This window comes from Salvelinus namaycush, chromosome 39 (genome assembly GCF_016432855.1).
Source record: "Salvelinus namaycush isolate Seneca chromosome 39, SaNama_1.0, whole genome shotgun sequence".
NCBI classification, from domain to species: domain Eukaryota; kingdom Metazoa; phylum Chordata; class Actinopteri; order Salmoniformes; family Salmonidae; genus Salvelinus; species Salvelinus namaycush.
In genome coordinates this window covers 18,222,605-18,243,363 of record NC_052345.1, presented here as the reverse complement: position 1 = coordinate 18,243,363, position 20,759 = coordinate 18,222,605, and the positions used below count along the sequence as shown (strand labels likewise).

Here is a 20,759-nt window from a genome sequence, read left to right as displayed (position 1 = left end):
CCGGTAGGTAGAAGATTGGCATCTTGGTGCCACTGATTTGCAGCAACAATGCTGTGCACCCAGACTACCGGTACAGTTACACACCTGTCTGATGATAACGCGACTCTCCTTACATGTGCCCCAGCCAGAGTGGGTAGCAAGCCTATCTCTCCATCAGACAGCTGCCAGCCTACTAATGAAGAGACCTGACGAGTCCGTCCGGATGGGTTGACTGCATAGGCTGGGCTGCTGAACACGGTGCCTCGGAGCACTCCTCGGAGGAAACTGAAACGCACTGAGTGGTGTGTGTGCTGGGTTGAATGGTTTGCCAATCTTCATAAACTTAAAGATGCAGTTCCGGATCTTAAGCACTTACAAATTTAGAACACATTCGAATTGCAACAAAAAATAATTAATTTTGGGGACCCATTTCAAAATGACTGTGTGAAATTATACAAAATCCCTGGAGCAACACTTTAACAGTAAGACTCCCTCAAGGTATTGAGTGGTGTGTGTGTGTCTGCGCTGGATTGAAGGGTTCACCATAGACATTACAGTAAGATTCCTTTATTGTCTCTAATGTCTATGGTTTGTCCCATCAAGACGGTGAGCAGAGCTTGCAGGCAGACCAACACAGCTCCTCGAATAACCGAGTGTAAAGGATCTATGTAATAAAGTGATACATGGTGTGGATGTGATTGAAGTGGGGCCAAATCCAAACGAGCGGACTGTTCAGTCAGGGCCAGATCCTGAGGCTCCCACGGTGCAAACTGATATTCGACTATGGCTGAAGGATTCATAAGATCCCAAGTTACAGGACCCTGAAAGGGTTCAGGTCTCTACTCACACGCTCTACCAGACTGCATGTGTGGTGTAGTCGAAGGCAAAGCCACTTCAAAACCTTTCTAAAGCCCTGTTTATACCTGTTTCTAACACGCATAATGTGTTCTTATCTTGTCCACATTCTGATTGTCCCCACATTTTTAGACAGGTGTAGACAATTAAAAGACGCATTGTGATCTAATTTTGATCAGATCTTCCTGACCAACTCCGGAGGTAGTCGGGGACCCATTGTATCTGGATATCAATCAAGTGTATACAGATCTGGATGATCAAACTATTGAAATCACCATTATACAGGTCTCTAAATTAATTGGCAGGTAGCACCACTGGCTTATGGCATCAATTATCTTAAAAGGAATAAATGAACATTATTTTGAAAGAATATCTGTCAAAAAATGTGCATACAGGGAGGGACCAGGATATCTGGTCACAATGTGGACAGACAAGATACACATTTTGCTGCCATGTGTAGACGCAACGGCTATGTGGGCACAATCAGAATGTGGATAGGATGAAGAGAAAGGATAGATGTTAGCACCAGGTATAAACAAGGCTTCAACAATGTATGCATCCTAAATGGAATGCATCCTAAATGGTACCCTACTCCCTATTTAGTTCCCAATGGGCCCTGGTCAAAAGTAGTGCACTACACAGGGAATAGGGTGCTGTTTGGGATGTACCCCATTTCTGTTGAAAGCACTACTCATTACTATGTGTGCCGGTCCTAAAGGAGCTCTTCGTACTGTGTTGACTGTTGCATCAAACTGGTTATTTTGTGCTTCGTGACAGTAGCTCTGTTGTATTCCACAAAAATCAATGATGGTATGCTAAAGAAAGAGTGACCCTACATGACACAGAAACAAAAGGGCACTAGATGTCACTGCTGTACACAAGATAGTATTGTCTGGAAAGGGTGGGTGGGAATCCTTTCACAACTTTAATATCTGTGTGCCACATCTTTTGAGGCAGTTTCATTATTGTGCAAATGACAAACATATAAACAATGTAAAAAAAATATGTAAAAGACAGATAAACATAATGTAGAAACATATGATAGTTTTTCTGACAGCACAAGGCGACTCGTGTTTTTATCAGAAAACCGCTCATGTTGTAATGCTATGGTAATTTACAAAACTGATATAATGAAAAAGTGACAGGACAGGCTTAGCCTATTCTGCAAACACAATTGGTAACATACTCCCTGAAAATAGGTTATCGTTTTTTTTTTTTAAGTTCCTTTGTTAACAGTTAATAGATTAACGTAAATAAGAACATTTATATTAAAACTTAAAATCTTATTCAGGAATGGATTGAGTGATGTAAATTATGAGTTGGAACACAGACAAAGGCACAGCAGCTCTAGCCTCGTACAACCATCCTGGACTAGCGAGCTTACATTCTGTTTTGCTACGAGATCAGGATGGTAGTACGAGGCTACAACAACTCTATAGTAAGTCTACTTTCAAGAGCTCTGTATGGTCAGTCTAGCACAAGTCAGCGTTTAGAGTAAGCCAACACTGTCCAACTAGGATTCGGCATCTTCTTGTATGTGTGCACTGTACCAGCCTCAGGTTGGAGCCCTTAGGTTGTGGGCCGTCTGCACCCGTTGCCGTCTCCTCTCCATGGCCCGCTGTTTCTTCAGTTCAATCTCTACCACAGAACATTTCCCAGCTGCTTCACTCCCAGTGCCTTTTTGACTAGCTGTGCTCCCAGCTACACGAGTGCTTTTGACCCGAGTACTTTCGTATGACCCTTCTCCTGCTGCAGGGTTCTGTGGCCTATACGTGGAGTTAGCTCTAGCATTTCCAGCTGAGGCAATGTAACTCGGTCTTTCAGAACCAGAGACCACAGTAACAGGTACTTTGTTGTTATTGAGAGAGTGGGGGAAAGTGGTACCGTTCCAGGGGGCCGATTGTGAATAAGCTGAAATGTTGGGATATTTGGATTGTGTGGTCTCAGTCGTTTGATTTACATTGTATCTGCTGCTATTCAAAGGTGCAGAGACAGGGACAAACGTCTGTCTTTCTGTCTGATTACTGGGCAAGAATTGGGCGCGTGTGATAACAGGGTCCTCCATGCTCTGTACCTGGCTCTCCAGGTTATCACATGCCTGGCACAATAGGTCATCGTCTTTGTCATCCCAGATGGAGTCAGAAGCAAAGAGAGAGTCCAAGTCGTCCTCTGGGATGACGCTGTGGCTAGCTGGGGCCTTGATGATACCTGTTCCCTTCATATTGTTGTTCTCTGTGGGCATGTGGTAAGAGCTATTCTCAACCTGAAGGGGCCACTTTGAATAAGAGTTGGTGAAGTTTGATGTGCTTGAGCTGGTTGAGATTGATGTACTTTGAAAAAGAGGCACCAGCGGCCAAGTCTTTATTCCATTAGACGGGTGCTGCGTTCGCTGGCTAAATTGGTAACTGGACTCCATTGACGGAGCTTTGTTGATTGGAAAGAGACTTGGTTGCTTTTGCTGTACGTTCCTATGTGGTGCTGGTTTGACAGTGTCGGGGACATTCCCTACTTTTGGTAATGCCTCTGAGAGGATACTTTTTGAGTGCACATTAGGACTTGCTTCAAGCGTGAATGTTTTTCGGTTTTTCACAGTTTCATTCTGTCCTTTAGACACAGCTGGTTTTATGTCTCTACTTCCTTGAAGAGCATTTTTGGAAATGGCCAAGGGGTTGTCGTTTTCGTGTTTTGTTTCATTCGACCCTTTTTGGGTCGAACAATGATTAGGAGCGGCAAAGAGGTCTGGGTTTTGGGTCATCTCAAATACCAGCGAGTCATCCAGCAAATCGTCATTTTCCCAGTCGTCGTCAAAGTTATTATTGGCTGAGCTTCTTTTGACAGGATGCGATGAGACGGTCGAAGTGTGGCCATGTATGGAATCTGGATATTTTCCAGGAATGACTTTGGAGGACACAGTGGGAGCAGTCTTCACCTCCAAGGACCGAGGCAATGAATTCTGACTTAAGTTACCACTTATGTGTTGAGTTGGTCCATCAAATAAAAAATCCAAATCATCTTCCATCTCATGGTCAGGAGGTATCTGGTCTTTGGAGTTTCTCATGCTGTTTGTTTTAAGGGCGGACTGTGTGCTTTCAGGTGAGACATTACTCAGTAAGGGCGGAGGCTGGTTCTCGTTGCCACCTAAATCCAATATGTCCTCCGAGTCTGTCCTCCAAAGCGCCAAACTCTGCTTGTGCATATCATTGACTCGTTCTTCGTCTTGCCGAAACATGTTGAAATCAAACTGTTTCGCCAACTTTAAAAGGTCGTCCACTCCATTTGTCCTGTTGGGAATTTTTTTTTTAATAAATATTTGCAAGTGACAAGCTCTGTTCTAATAATTGTACAATGTAGGAGAGAGGGGGAGTATGTTATCTTGGGGATTACCTTGGGGATTTCTTCTTGGCCCTGGGCTGCTGCATCTCTGGTGTGCAGGGAATAGCACTGTCTCCAATCCACTGGAGCAAGGATGACTCTGGAACTACAGGTCTCCCATGCTTAAATAAGATCAATTATAATAATATTACTACAGTAAATATTTCAGAATAACATAGTATCTGTGAGTATTGGAGCCCAATGAAAAAGAGTGGATATATGATGAAGTATGATAAAAATCACATCACTGGGTCTAGTAATGAACATTGTTCTAGTTTGAACATTTTAATACATGTATTTGATGGCACACTTGTGGCTAGCTAGCCAGAGTGTTACCAACCTTGGGAGCTATTCTGTTGACGATTTCGGCAATGTCCACAACTCCAACATTTGCAGAGTACTTCTTGCCTCTTTTGCTAACTAAGAAGGAGCATTTAAAAAATTAAGACAGATGAGGTTAGGTAAACATTCAAAATTGATTATCACTGCTTAGCCTGGCAACATGTATAGTTATATTCACATGTAAATATAATTGCCTGTCCTATGGGGTGAAGGGGAAGTTGCATCCCAAACGATATCCAGTTCTGATTCATTCATTGGCGACTCTCCTTTGTTGAATACATTGTTGTATCTTGATCTTGTCACACGAGTTGGCTTCTTGAAATCTGATGTTAGATATGTGAATGATTATGTCATTGTAATTGGCTCACGTGGTAACAGTTATCTAACTACCTAAACAAAAGAAAAAAGTAGCTAACTACATGACATTAACTCCTAGCTAGTCAGCGGACTAAACTTCCTTCAACATAGAGTGGAGTTTAGTCCACTAACGTTACTAGCTAGTTTGCTTTAGGCACCATCTAACTAGAAAATAACTAACGTTATATAACTAGCTAGCAACGTTTGTAGATCAACACTGCACATTAGTTAGCTAGGCACGGTGAACAGCTAATAAGCTATTTTCATTGCTTACGTTACGGGCTACAGGAAGAGCTAGTTAGCTGAATCAGTGACTGATTTTTTCAACACATCATTCATGGCTTGCAAGCTACCGACCTTGACATGTTTTTGGAGAATCAATGAGAGATGGAGTTGCCTGCGTTTGTTTGAGGCTTCTTCTCAGTCTGTTTGTTTTCGGTTTCCCTCCACCTTGCTTGCTCTCGTCTGAACCAGCTGGCATTCCCGACGCGGACGTATCACAACATTTTCGCCATTCTGTCATATTGTTCGCAGGGATAGTAACTGGCATTTATAATGAAACTTTATATAAAGATATGTAGGTACCAGAATGTCTTTAGATACATCGTGTAATAGCGAAAAAACATCAGAGATTCAAACATTCCGCCATGTTGTTCCCATGATTCAGTTCCACTTCCGTTTCAGAAAGTATTTTTTTCGAGGGTATCCAATTTGCGTTGTTGCTGCGCATCACATACAAGCATGCTTAGAGATACAACGACAACATACAACTAAAATAGCTCCTGTTCCGAATTGTAATGTTAGCTTTGTTATGAATTATTTTGTAAAATTTTGTTAAATAAAGTATACATTAAATTGTTATTTATTTATAATTATTATTATGTATCTATATATTCAATAGTCCATGTTTATTATGTGGTCTAGATCTTAATATGGCACAGCTTTCTCTGAAACCACAGTGCCGGGTTATCATCAAGCCCATTATCCCACCTGCCCCCTTAACTAACTAGGCCTACTGTTATTATGATAGATTTTATAATGTAACTTGAATGTAATGTAAATGGATAATGTCTATTTTTTTTTTTTTGCATTTCACCCAAGGGGAGGGGGGGAGCAATGACTTTCAGAATGGACATTCCTTTTTGTTCTTGAAAAAATAATAACTTATGAGAAATTGTATTGTATGAATTGTATTCCCATTTTTGTCCTGGCACCTCATCAGGCTCTTTCTCTGAAAAGACTGGAGGCAATGTCTGCTGCTGCTGCAGCACGGTGAAAAGTCACAGTAACACCCTCTGTCACACCAAATGTGAACACTCCACCCAAATGATAGTGAGATGAAAGAGCAGGGGCCATTGGCCCGTCACTTCCAATTTAGGTATGAAGCATCAAACCCGCAGCCAGGAGATGCCTTGGTGGCCTCTTTTGTTGGAAAATTCTAAACCAAAATGTCATTTGCCTTGGAGGGAATACCATGACTGTACAGAGCCCCACACCTCAACACATTGTCCTTACTTCATTTGTTTATCTAGCCATAGGTGGTTATATGGCACCTAATGTCGAAGCACCTAATTGGTGAGTTCATTAGGGGAATGTCATTGGTGTGAATGGAGCATATTGCAGACCACAGTAACAGCTGTGGTAGTTTGGTGGAATTTCAGAGAGAACCCCAGCACCGTCTGCTCCTCTGGTGCCTGAGTGCTTTGTCACTAGCGGTGTGGGGGTTCATCAGAAACCACTGGGCCTTAAATTCAAAGGGCAAGATATAAGCATACAGATAAATGTCATTCCTTGCAGGCAACAATGGGTGATATTCTGGACACATAGAATATGCCAAATATTTGCTGGCTCCTCTAGGCTAATTTTGTGTGCTTACACATTGTTGAGCCTCCAATGAGGGTGGAGTTAGTTATGTATCCCTTGGTGATACCGGACTGTGACGAAAACCCCTAGCATTCATCAACATCCCTTCACTTTGAAATGCCATACCACAGCAACTGGCTCCTGTCCAAGGACAGATATGCACGATATTTCATGGAGGGTGCCTCGGAATAGAATACCCTGCTGTGCTAAAGAAAACTTTGTGTTTCTATGCACTGAAAAAGAATCCATCGCCATGCTGTCAGAGAGAAAAAGGTACCTACCTGTTTTTTGCATTAGAGTGGCTAGGCTAAATACATGTTTCCCCCAAAAAACATTTAAAATATGAGCCATGACCATGGCCCAGGCTCTAATAAAAGAGCACAGAGCATCCAGGTTAGCAGATCTCTTTAGAGCCGTCTCAGATGATGTTCTGTAATCTCTCCCCAATCATTGTTTACATAGGCCTACACTCTCAGGAAAAAAGGTTCCAAAAGGGTTCTTTGCAGAGGGATAGGGTTCTACCAAGAACCATTTTGATCAGAAGAACCAAATCTTTAACATCCTAAGAACTGTTTTTGCAAGGAAGGGTTCTTTGATGATTCTTTGGAAGGCAAGAAGGGTTCTACATAGAACCATATATTATATTTCCCAGCATGCTCTATCGCAGGGAGATTTTCCAAATTGTTTGTTTTACTGTAGTATCTGTGTTTTTGCATGTACATTGATTGGTTGATACATTTTTTGCTACACAAAGATAAATAACATAGAGTTTTCTAAACTAATCCAATCTGTTGGATTTATTGCACACGTTACTGAGATGGTTGTTCCAGTTCAGATAATTGAGGTAGTCTCTGTATTTAATATTTCCTACCCTGGCAGTCGTTCTGAATGCAGGTTGCGAGTGATTAACAATTCCACTTGTTGGATATCCTAACTCTGGCTGGATTCCAAATGGAATTACACATCACTTTGCAAGCCAGCATAATGTGACTTGAAGGCCTGGTGTGGCCTGTAAACCAGGAGATTCCTAACACCACTGTGTTAGGGTATCACTAGCCCCCTCAAAGAAAGGCCTTATAATATATGTAATGTATTGTCATAAATAATCACATTTTAAAGGATAATAAGGCTGGTGGAACCGTTCATAGAGGGTTCTAGGAAGTACCCTCCAAAGATAAAAGGGTTCTTGGTGGAACCCTTCATAGAGGGTTCTAGGCTGAACCCTTCATAGAGGGTTCTAGGTAGTACCATATGGGTTATTTGAATAACCCTACATAGAGGACAAGGCCCCACTCTGAGCAAAGCCCCAACCACCATATTGTTTGTTTAAAAAAAAATCTACAGACCATGAGTGGTCTTCTTATACTACATGTAATGAGGACATGAATAAGGGGTCTTTATGGTATAGCTGACCCTGCTCATTCCTTATTATATACTGAACAAAAATATAAATGCAACAATCAATGATTTTACTGAGTTACAGTTATAAAGAAAATCAGTCAATTGAAATACATTCAATAGGCCCTAATCTATGGATTTCACATGACTGGGCAGGGGCGCAGCCATGGGTGGGCCTTAGAGGTCATAGGCTCATCCACTTGGGAGCCAAGCCGACCCACTGAGGAACCAGGCCCAGTCAATCAGAATGAGTTTTTCCCCACAAAAGGGCTTCATTACAGACAGAAATATTCCTCAGTTACATCAGCTGTCCAGGGACTGGTCTCAGACGATCCCGCAGGTGAAGAAGCAGGATGTGGAGGCCATGAGCTAGCGTGGTTACACATGGACTGCGGTTATGAGGCTGGTTGAATGTACTGCCAAATTCTCTAAAACGGTGTTGGAGGAGGCTTACGGTAGAGAAATGAACATTACATTCTCAGGCAACAGCTCAGGTGGACATTCCTGCAGTCAGCATGCCAATTGCATGCTCCCTCAAAACTTCAGACATCTGTGGCATTGTGTTGTGTGACAAAACTGCAACTTTTAGAGTGGCCTTATTGTCCCCAGCACAAGGTGCACCTGTGTAATAATCATGCTGTTTATTCAGCTTCTTGATATGCCACACCTGTTAGGTGGATGGATTATCTTTGCAAAGGAGAAATGCTCACTAACAGGGATGTAAACAAATTTGTGCACAGAATTTGAGAGAAATAAGATTTTTGTGCAAATGGAACATTTCTGGAATCTTTTATTTCAGCTCAGAAAACATGGGACCAACACTTTACATGTTGCGTTTATATTTTTGTTCAGTGTAATTTAGGATTTTAGACAAATCTGACGGAGTTCACAAATATCCGGACACGTCTTTTAGGAATCACAGTTTTGAGAGAAATATTCTTTAAAGTCACAGAGGGCTATTGCAAGAAACTATATAAGATAATTTGTCAGTTAATATAATTTTTTTGGGAGAGTTTCCAGGCATAGAGCCGACATGGAAGTGAATAATAATAGCATTTAGAAAATTCCCAAACAAATCTTTCCCTTAAATTTTTTTCCTAAATGTAAAATTTAAGCTCAAATAATGCAATAAAATCTAATTTGTTCAACTGTAAAAGTAAAGTTTCCCTACCGGACAAGGATTGTCCCGAGTTTCAAGAATCTGAGCTAACTTCTTGAAATTCTACACATTTTGCCATCAGGCTGAGAGAAAAATATGCAGTTTTAAAGCTAATTTCCTGAAATTCTACACATTTTGCCATCAGGCTGAGAGAAAAATATGCAGTTTTAAAGCTAATTTCCTGTCATTTAAAATGTCTTTCATGGCTTATGACGTGTTCACATGCTATCTGGGGGACCTGAACTCTGTGGGGACTCCAACCCCCCCAAAAATATATTTTTATTTTTGGTTGGGGGCCCCCAAAGCTTGTGGGGATGTAACGATTGTCTCATAAAGTATATCAACGTAACAGTCTCTGTGGACAAGATTTATTCCGGGGAGCTGCAACAGGTTTACTTTAGTTTTTCCTGGTATTTTTAACCGAGCCACAAAGAAACTGTCAATGGGTTTCGGCCACATTTATTTGAAGAATAAAATGAGAAAAATTAGGCAATTTAACAGCTATGAGAAATGGGGTGCTTTGTAGAAAAAAAATACTGTTTAGTAAAGGCAGCTTTTGCGGTTTGCTGCCTTTGAGAGTCTCAGAATTCCCCCAAACTGGAAAATGTCTGCTTCCATGGAAACATTTGTCCCTAAATTGTGTCATCCAGAAAGAAAGAAAAAATATTTTCTAAGTGATCAGAAATAAAGATTTCTTAATTCAAAACAGTGGAGTCATTGCTTAACTACTGAAAGAAAATGATATTTCTGGAAAGAATGTCGCCTGAGAAAAGCATGAAGCACTTTTTCATAGAAAAACATTTAACTCAATGAAACATGGGTGTTGGCACTTGACTCAGAAAAGAAGCCAGATGAAGCTATAAAAAACAAAACAGAGCAGACACAATGTCACAACCGCATTGAATGTCTTCCTTTGACTATAGGAATCACTTTTAATAGTGGGAGATGTGCAGCTAAGCCCTTGGCCACGCTTGACACGGAACTTCATCAATAAACACATTTGTTAAGTCTCCCCGAGCGTTGGCGTACCGTTTACGCACGCTGCACTCGAAATATAATGTTTCGAGAGCCCCCTTTAGATTTCCACTTCAACACACACTTTAATGTGTGCAATTGACTCTCGACTACAGTTTCATTACCGAACCATAAATTATATAATAAGTGGCTCAGTCAGATCCAACTGAAAGAGCTCCAAAAAGTTACCCCTAAAAGTGCCCACTTATTCGCTTCATTGTAAAATATGCGTGCATTTATTGCCACTGACTGGTCTGTTCTATTGTAATGTCATGCAATGTAATGCATGTCATATGGATTTCAGTTCCTAGTATTGTGAGAAATATGAATGGGAGACACAGAGCACAACTCAACAAAGTTGTGTGTCCTGAGGGAAAAGGGCAGCATTTGTCAGTCATGTCAAGAGGTGCCAGTGAGATCTCCAACCATCCTTAAACTATGCTTAAAGCAAAGGACATTGCATGCACAGGAATTGCCTTATTGCGTTTAAAATAAAATGTATACCTTTATTTAACTAGGCAAGTCAGTTAGGAAAAAAATCTTATTTTCAATGACAGCCTAGGAACAGTGGGTTAACTGCCTGTTCAGGTGCAGAACGACACACTTGTACCTTGTCAGCTCAGGGATTTGAACTTGCAAACTTTCAGTTACTAGTCCAACACTCTAACCACAAGGCTACCCTGCTGCCCCTGTTTGAGTTTGGCTAAAACAGTACTCCTCCACTGCAAGCAGAAAGTGTCCAAACTTGACTCTTAACAGAGCACATAGGTCCTACATGTGATGGATAATTGAGAACCTGGTTATTTTAGGCGTTGTTTAATTTCCTAACATGTACATCCTAGGATACATTACAGTATAGCAGCAGAACCCATTTCAATCAAATTAGCTTGTTAGGACTTCATTAAAAACAACAAACGCTGCAATAGCAAGGGTCTGCACTAAAGCATGTTCATGAAGCACCATTATTATTGAACGTCCAGACCACCTGTGATGTGATGTTCTGACACCTACAGTGCCTGTATCCATAAAGCATTTCAGAAGAGAAGTGCTGATCGAGCACCAGTTTTGCCTTTTAGATCATAATGTATGACGTTACTGGGGAAACCTGAGTGTTGAACAGCACTCCTACTCTGAGTTGCTTTATGAATACAGACTCAGATCTACTCTGAGAGGTTCCACTGAGCACTGTGTCTGTACAGCAGCATAACTTGTTTCCCAAACTAATTTCATATCTGGTTCCCGGGACACTTCTTTCGGAGGCAAGGTAAAGCCTGCTTGGCTGTTCCAGGACAAGGGCTGTTTCAATTTATGGAGAATCTTTACTGGACTATCGGGAAACAGCCTGCAATCACTTGCACTGCAATGAAAAGCTGAGATGATCCCGTCTTTGGCAATAGTTGCTTTTATTTTGACTGTACAGCTTCGAGATATTACATTTCCCACACATGTCATATTGGTCTTCATAAGACTGTTTCATCCATCTGTGCAACTTTTATGGACACTATTTCTCCACTTGCTGGCGCCCCTGAGAGATGAACGTAAAGTGCGCTACCATCAGAGAGATGTAAAAAGCCAATGGAAATGAACTTCCTTTACAGAAAGGATGACTTTTAGAACAGGGGTGTTGTCCTGCTATAGCCTACAAACATTTTGCAGCATAATGCTATTGCAACAGGTTTAGGTTTCTAATAGTACATGTTGTGCCGTCTCATCCACCAGCCCGGCTCTCTATCTGGAATAGCAATTAGCCTGGGGACGAGGTTACATGTGATGCCATATCCAATCAATTACAAGCAATACGATAAACTTAACATGGGATGGTGCATCAAAGCTGCAAAGATCTACCTTGATATGCATAAAACTTTTGCTCAAACCATACATACTACATGCCTTTCGCCCTGTTTGACACAGTCAAAGGCTCCACAAGCTTTCCTCCTTTCAATATCACCTCTATATCGCAATCAGAGATTGCAGAACCCACCACGGTGCTTCTATTTCCTGCAGCGGGTGCGGCGGCGGCAGGCAGTGACCCACTTCGACAGGGGTCATTATGACTGTTTATGTCTCTTCCATCCCGGGGCCAGCCCAGCTCCTGTGTCGCCATGCTTCGCCTGCGCCCACTCGCGTGATGGATGACAAAGTGAGGCAGTCTTATTGGAAAAAGGCTTGATTTACAGCAAGGCTGGCTGCCACCGGGCTAATGGCTTAATTTCTCTCTCTACTCCGCTCGGCGGCACGTGATGTCATCAGCCCCAAGGTCGTTTGTTCGTTGAGCCCCGATATGGCTCTTTGTTGTGGTGTCCAGAGGAGTAAGGGGGGAGGGGGTGATGTGCCTTTGATCAGTGGTACTTGCGAGACCATGTGTGTGTGTGTGTGTGTGTGTGTGTGTGTGTGTGTGTGTGTGTGTGTGTGTGTGTGTGTGTGTGTGTGTGTGTGTGTGTGTGTGTGTGTGTGTGTGTGTGTGTGTGTGTGTGTGTGTGCACTCTATGAGCTTTTAGCTTAATTACCTTGATTCTGGTGATTATTTATGTATGCAGTGCTTTATTATATACACTCTATATTGCGCTTGTGTTACAGTCACCCCCCACCATTGCCCCCTTCTGTTTGCCTTCACTCATTCACCCATGTTGAGTGGCTATTTGAACTCACTGGCGGCATGTCGGCCTACTACTCCCAGTCCCACCTACTTTAAATTAGTACCATCAAACAAGTAGTATGAGTAGTATATTCTCCGCATATATGATATCAAACATCTCTTAACTCACATTACACTGCAGGCGACAAAAGATGAATACTCTTCTGGGATATTTGGTTTCTATTGACAAAGCTTGCTTTTGAGCTAACTACCTTACCTAATTGAGCCATCTCTAAAGGTAAATGGACAAGCATTGGGCCAAGGCACTCAGTGTCATTAGTAAGATTAATTTGAGTTTCCCCGCATGCCAGTTTTCCTCTTAGCTATTGATTATTTGTAATTTGGTGTCATTAGGTGTATCGGTAAACAGGAAAAATGAATGGAGTCTAGACAGACTGGGAGTGCAAACTAAGGAGGAATCATTAACTGGAAGGGATGGTGATTTAGAAGTGCCAATGAATGGCGGCCATTTTGAACTGCACATTTCATGTGAGCTCTTTAAACCTGTAATGCTTTTTTCCATAGGCATATACACAAAAATGTAGGTTACAGTAGCACACACTAGACAAGCATAACATCACCATCGTGTGCCATAACACTCTACTAAAGTATCATGGTAGCTTGTGAATGGTTTCTGAAACTTTTATATATTACATGCGTAATATACAAATTCTTCATAAAGACGGGTTGGCTGACAATCTAATCCAACCCTGTCCGTTTTGCCCCGTAGTTGCACAGGTGTCGGTTTTGTTGCTAAACAACCAGCCTGTCTATAAGCTTTATAACTTCTTCTTCATTTCAAACCACACTCTGTACCGCTGCCCTCTGTATGCCCTACAGGAATGGCAGCCATCTTTGATATGTTTGCCTTTGGTGTGTAAATCATTGTAATTGTTCCTTTAAATGCAGCGACTTCCTGCCTACTGGGTCAATGTCTCCCGTTGGGGTAACCCGACCTCCCGCCTTCCTCTCCCGGGGGTAACCATGATCCATGCCTCCCTGGATTCCTTGATCCTCTGTCCGTTATCCAATACCTTCCCCTTCCACTAGCGCAAGGCGGTACAACATTTAATCCCATCTTAAATCAAGAATGTAATTAAGAGTAATAAATTATCCAATTTTTATTTGAACGCACTTGGATTCTGCAGGCGGCCGGGAAACGTCCTAGACTTTCAGAGAGACAAAGACATTGGACACTTTTCAAGAGTGGGAATGAGCTCATGGCAAGTGTTATTCTAAAGCAGACTATTGATGGGCTGGGTCACGCACCCAGACCAAGACCTGGAGGAGTGGAAGGGGAAAACCTTGCTCTTTAGATTGATGCCTTGCTGGAATTTGGGTATGTTCAGACTAATGTTGGTTATGTGAGTCCAAATTAGGAGCTGCTTTGTTTATATAAACCCCTTACCTCTCTCTGGGCTCTTCGCCTATAGCCAGAGAGGGGTCATCCCATGGGCACTCACTACTCCCATCATTTTGAAGGCATATATATCTCCGTCTGTGTCTCTCGCATTCTTTCCCATTGAGCGAACGCACAATGCGGGGAGAAGGGCCTCAGAGCGTTGCTTCAAATCAAAAGTTCACCACACAAACACACACATGCATGAACAGTACGCACACACACACACTGACATGTGCATATATGAACACGCATACACACGTGCACAAACACACATACACACACCTCTCTCCCTCCCTCCACCCCAAAGCCTGTTGAGTACGACGGACCTGTCAGACAAGAGGCCGTTGAGGGACTTATGGAGGGAAAGTGCCTTATGGAGAGAATTCTGGAATGCACTAGCCTTTAGCGTAACCGGAAAAGCCGCCAAAAAGGAAAACACTGCAAACCTATTCATTATCCGTCCCGTGACACTTTTTTCCAACGTTGGGACTAGTAAAATATCTCCATACCTCCTGGGCCAGTGGTTACGTGTGCATTACCGATTGCGCTCCTGCGAAAGGGTGACAAAATCCCATCATACACCCCATCAACTCTCAGAGACTTATTATCTGTTAGAGAGGACTATAGGTTTACAATGTACACACTGTGGGCTTGTGTGCCAAATGGCACCCTATTCCCTATATAGTGCACTACATTTGACCAGAGCCCTATGGGCCCTGGTCAAAAGTAGTGCACTATATAGGGGAAAGGGTGCCATTTGGGAGGCATACTGCATGATGTTTTGACTGCCTGTATCGACACGCCTCCATACCACAGCATTAGCAGAGGATTAGAAAACCAACTGAAAAAAGTATGCTAAAGTAAGTGTAGCGTGAGTATGGTTAATCCAAGTCATTGGAAGACATGACGTTACATTGAAGCTATTCCATGGACACTATTCTAGAGTCCCTAAGGTGTGTCTGAAAAGGCATGCGATTATCTAGTGCACTATTTTCACCCTAGCCCTATGGGCCCTAGTCAAATGTAGTGCACTACATAGGGCTCTGATCAAAAGAAGTACAAAAAAGGGTCTGAATAACACCATAGTTGTATTTGTATTTGTATTTATTGTGGATCGCCATTAGCTGCTGCCTCAGCTACTCTTCCTGGGGTCCAGCAAAATTAAGGCAGTTTATACCATTTTAAAAACATTACAATACATTCACAGATTTCACAACACACCGTGTGTCCTCAGGCCCCTACTCCGCCCCTACTCCACCACTACCACATATCAACAGTACAAAATCCATGTGTACGTGTGTGTATAGTGCCTATGTTATCGTGTGTGTATGCATATGTCTGTGCCAATTTTTGTGTTGCTTCACAGTTCCCGCTGTTCCATAAGGTGTATTTTTATAATTTTTTTAAATGTATTTAATTTTTACTGCTTGCATCAGTTACTTGATATGGAATAGAGTTCCATGTAGTCATGGTTCTTTGTAGTACTGTACACCTCCCATAGTCTGTTCTGGACTTGGGGACTGTGAAGAGACCTCTTGTGGCATGTCTTGTGGGGTATGCATAGGTGTCCGAGCTGTGTGCCAGTAGTTCAAACAGACAGCTCGGGTGCATTCAACATATCAATACCTCTCAGAAATACAAGTAGTGATGAGCCAGGAGAGATTGACATGCATATTATTAATATTAGCTCTGTTCTGAACCAATTGCAATTTTCCTAAGTCCCTTTTTTGGCACCTGACCACACGGCTGAACAGTAGTCCAGGTGCGACAAAACTAGGGCCTTGTTGATAGTCCTGTTAAGAAGGCAGCGCAGCGCTTTATTATGGACAAACGTCTCCCCATCTTAGCTACTGTTGTATCAATATGTTTTCACCGTGACAGTTTACATTCCATGGTTACTCCAAGCAGTTTAGTCACCTCAACTTGCTCAATTTCCACATGATTTATTACAAGATTTAGTTGAGGTTTAGGGCTTAGTGAATGATTTGTCCCAAATACAATGGTTTTAGTTTGATAAATATTGAGGACTACTTATTCCTTGCCACCCACTCTGAAACTAACTGCAGCTGTTTGTTAAGTGTTGCGGTCATTTCAGTCGCTGTAGTAGCTGACATGGATAGTGTTGCGTCATCTGCATACATAGACACACTGGCTTTACTTAAAGCCAGTGGCATGTCATTAGTAAAGATTGAAAAAAGTAATGGGCCTATACAGCTGCCTTGGGGAATTCCTGATTCTACCTGGATTATTTTGGAGAGGCTTCCATTAAAGAACGCCCTCTGTGTTCTGTTAGACAGATAACTCTTTATCCACAATATAGCAGGGGGTGTAAAGCCCTCAATCTTTTTATCATCCATTTCTCTCAGCCAATCATCAGTCATTTGTGTAAGTGCTGTGCTTGTTGAATGTCCTTCCTTATAAGCATGCTTAAAGTTTGTTGTCAATTTGTTTACTGTAAAATCGCATTGTATCTGGTCAAACACAATTTTTTCCAAAAGTTTACTAAGGGTTGGTAACAGTCTGATTGGTCAGCTATTTGAGCCAGTAAAGGGGGCTTTACTAATCTTAGGTAGCGGAAGGACTTTTGCTACCTTCCAAGCCTGGTGGCACACACCTTCTATTAGGCTCAAATTGAAAATATGGCGAATAGGAGTGGCAATATCGTCCACTATTATCCTCAGTAATTCGTAAGAAATGGCCCTGTCACCGACAGCCTTTCATTAATCTCAACTTGTCATCCTTGCAGTAGTGTAAAGTACTTAAGTAAAAATACTTTAAAGTACTACTTAAGTCGTTTTTTGGGGATCTATACTTTACTTTACTATTTATATATTTTTTTAATATTTACTTTTTACTCCATACATTTTTCCTGACACCCAAAAGTACTCATTACATTTTGAATGCTTAGCAGGACAGGAAAAGGGTCCAATTCACACACTTATCAAGAGAACGTCCCTGGACATCCCTACTGCCTCTGATCTGACGGACTCAATAAACACACATGCTTCGTTTGTAAATGATGTCTGAATGTTGGAGTGTGCCCGTGGCTTTCCGTAAATAAATAAAAACCAATAATATGGCACCATCTGGTTTGCTTAATATAAAGAATTTGAAATCATTTGTACTTTTACTTTTGATACTTAAGTATATCTTAGCAATTATATTTACTTTGATACTTAAGTATATTTAAAACCAAATACTTTTAGACTTTTCCTCAAGTATTATTTTACTGGGTGACTTTCACTTTTACTTGAGTCATTTTCTATTAAGGTATCTTTACTTTTACTCAAGTATGACAACTGGGTACTTTTTCCATCACTGCATCCTTGTTTATTCAGGTTGGCGGGTTGGAAATCCAAGAGTATGACATCTTGAATCTGTAAGCATATACATGTTAAAGATGAAGACCTGAATCTTAAGCGCAACAAATTTGTGACATATTAACAAATTGGATTCGTAACATAATTGCAAAATGAATATGATATCATAAACATTGCAACATTTCTAAAAAGTGCACTGTGCAGAAATCGATCTGCCATTTCCTGGTTGCAAAAATTCTAATTTCAGTTTATGTGACAAAACAACAGTCATTGTGTAGAGAATCATTGTACCATCTAAATCACTGTGACAGATCTTTTCCGTAACGAAACTTAAAAAGCATAGAAATAGCGCACATATAACAGATCTACCGCTTCTTAGAATTGCTTTTAATAAGAATGACAGATCTAGAACTCACATTTTTTATGTGAATTTGGTCAGGTGGCCCAAAAACATACATATTGTAGCTTTAACGCGTCACACGAAATGAATGATGTAGTACACAAAAAAACTGGGTCCGTTTTGGCTCGTGAGCACCACTTTCAAAACTACTGTCCGAAATTATACAAACATTTGAGAGTGCATCGTTAAGGAAAATGGTTTATTTGATCAATTTTATTTTTTGAATAAATATATAACAGTGATCTGACTGTACAGGACCTTTTTCGCAGTAGTACCACATTCAACATAAAAACCTCTTCCACAATTTTTTCGGACATTTTGCATTTTTCTTTTAGCCTTCCTTACATTTAATTTTAAAAACGGGCCGTGTAAATGTAACACAGACAAGAGTGATTGATTGTTTTTGTGCATGTTTGAAACCGAGACCAAATTATTTTCTTGAGGGCATAAAGGTATTAGTTGCCTTGGGTGGCCATCCAGCACAGATATTAGCCGCTCTATCTGTCCTCACAGAGATAACATTGTCAGCCTAACTCACTTCATCACTCGGAACCCGATAACAACTTTTACCTAACCATCTCTCAATGTTTTGGAAGTTTCTGCTGCTTGTACCAGCATGCCATAGTTGCATGTCAGTCTGCAAGGAATTTTTATGTCAAAATCTTCTGTACCTTTAACGGAATGTTCACTTCTGAACTTAACAACATTAGTAATGAGATATTGACCCTTACTAGTCAAGACTTGTGAAATCGCTGCATGTGACTATAAGGAGAATTCAGAAGGCAAAACTAGTCATGTAGCTTTCAATGGTTTGCAGTTGCTCTGAACTTGTGATATGCATTTGAATGGAATCTAATTGAATTTTAGTGAATTGAAATTGAAATGAACAGAAATTCATTTCATACAATTTAATTTATTTGAAGTGAACTAAATTAAATACTCCCCAGATAAAGTATTTACATGGTCAGTGGAAATCTTCCTCTTCCTCCTCTTCCTCTCTCCTCTGGTAGGTCCAGGCTGAGGTGAGGTGGTGGCCATGCCTTGGCCCCTGCAGCACCCTGACACATTGAGACCCAGAGCCGTGACCCACCTCAGGAGACCAAGTCATCCGTCACTGCATGTCGGGCCCCCTGCGCCCCAGGGGTCGTGGCCTGCTGATTCCATCCATTGTTTCAGGGTGACTGCTTCTCCTAGTTGCATCAAATACAAAGGCTATTTACACACTGGCTCTGAGATGTCGACAGTCCTCATCTTGATTCCCATTAGCGTTACTTGTGTGCATCTGATTTATTCTGTTTAAGTCTGGGTTTCATTGTTTTACGTTTTGTGACAAATTACTTTGTTAAAAGCTCTAAATTAAAATGAAACTTAATTGTGATAGATTAGACGGACTAGATACAGTGCTTTCAAAAAGTATTTATTACCCTCGACGTATACCCCATTTTGTTGTGTTACAGCCTGAATTCAGAATTTATTAAATAGATTTGAATAATAACAAGGTGAAAACATGTTTTTAGACATTTTTGCAAATGTATTGAATATGAAATACATAAATATCTCATTTACATAAGTATTCAATACATGTTAGAATTACCTTTGACAGCCATTACATCTTTGAGTAGTCTAAGAGCTTTGCTGGATTGTACAATATTTGCACATTATTATTTTTAAAATGTCAAGTTGGTTGATGATCATTGCTGGACAGTCATTTTCAAGTCATGCCATAGATTTTCAAGCCGGTTTAAGTCAAAACTGTAACTAGGTCACTCGGGAACATTCAATGTCGTCTTGGTAAGCAACTCCAATGTATATTTGGCCTTGTGTTTTAGATAATTGTCCTCCTGAAAGGTGAATTTGTCTCCCAGTGTCTGTTGGAAAGCAGACTGAACCAGGTTTTCCTCTAGGATTTTGCTTGTGCTCAGCTCTATTCCGTTTTGTTTAATTTTTTTTTAAACTCCCTAGTCCTTGCCGATGACAAGCATGCCCATAACATGATGCAGCCACCACCATGCCTGAAAATATGAAGAGTGGTACTCAGTGATGTGTAGTGTTGGATGTGCCCCAAACATAAAGCTTTTGTATTTAGGACATGAAGTTAATTTCTTTACTTTAGTGCCTTATTATAAACAGAATATTTGTATAGGCTACAGGCTTCCTTCTTTTCACTCTGTCAATTAGGTTAGTATTGTGGAGTAACTACAATGTTGATCCATACTAAATTTTCTCCTATCACAGCCATTAAACTCTGTAACTGTTTTAAAGTGTTTTAAAGTGGTGAAATCCCTGAGTGGTTTCCTTCATCTCCGGCAACTGAGTTAGGAAGGACGCCTGTATCTTTGTAGTGACTGGGTGTCAGTGGTGTCAGTGGTGTCAGTGAAACAGAATGGGTCAGCCGTGCTACTTACTGACTCATTTTTAATTAATTTGTAAAAACTTCTAAAAACGTAATTCCACTTTGACATTATGATGGGGTATTGTGTAGGCCAGTGACACAACATCTAAATTAAATCCATTTAAAATGCAGGCTGTAACACAACAAAATGTAGAAAATGTCAAGGGGTATGAATGCTTTCTGAAGGCACTGTATATCACTACTTTGTTGATTGATTTTAGCTTAGCTTAGCTCACTTATTACAAAGTAATAAATCAACACTGAAATTGCC

General features: G+C 41.0%; 1 protein-coding gene across 1 annotated transcript; it reads right to left on the bottom strand.

Moving 5' to 3' along the window:
- Nucleotides 1–1,746: 1,746 nt before the first annotated feature.
- On the bottom strand, nucleotides 1,747–5,560 carry LOC120032652 (ewing's tumor-associated antigen 1-like). Its single transcript, XM_038978843.1, has 4 exons — nucleotides 5,263–5,560; nucleotides 4,547–4,871; nucleotides 4,219–4,328; nucleotides 1,747–4,115 (listed from the first exon to the last, which is right to left on the bottom strand). Exons 3-4 carry the CDS (start codon nucleotides 4,251–4,253, stop codon nucleotides 2,390–2,392), a joined length of 1,761 nt encoding a protein of 586 aa, XP_038834771.1. The 5' UTR covers nucleotides 4,254–4,328; nucleotides 4,547–4,871; nucleotides 5,263–5,560; the 3' UTR covers nucleotides 1,747–2,389.
- Nucleotides 5,561–20,759: the final 15,199 nt, after the last annotated feature.

Excerpts from the sequence above, each read along its gene's own strand:
- LOC120032652 (XM_038978843.1), bottom strand. The coding sequence starts at position 4,253 with ATGCAGCAGCCCAGGGCCAAGAAGAAATCCCCAAG. Across the intron at positions 4,116-4,218 it reads GCCAAGAAGAAATCCCCAAG|GACAAATGGAGTGGACGACC; the intron begins GTAATCCCCAAG and ends AATTCCCAACAG.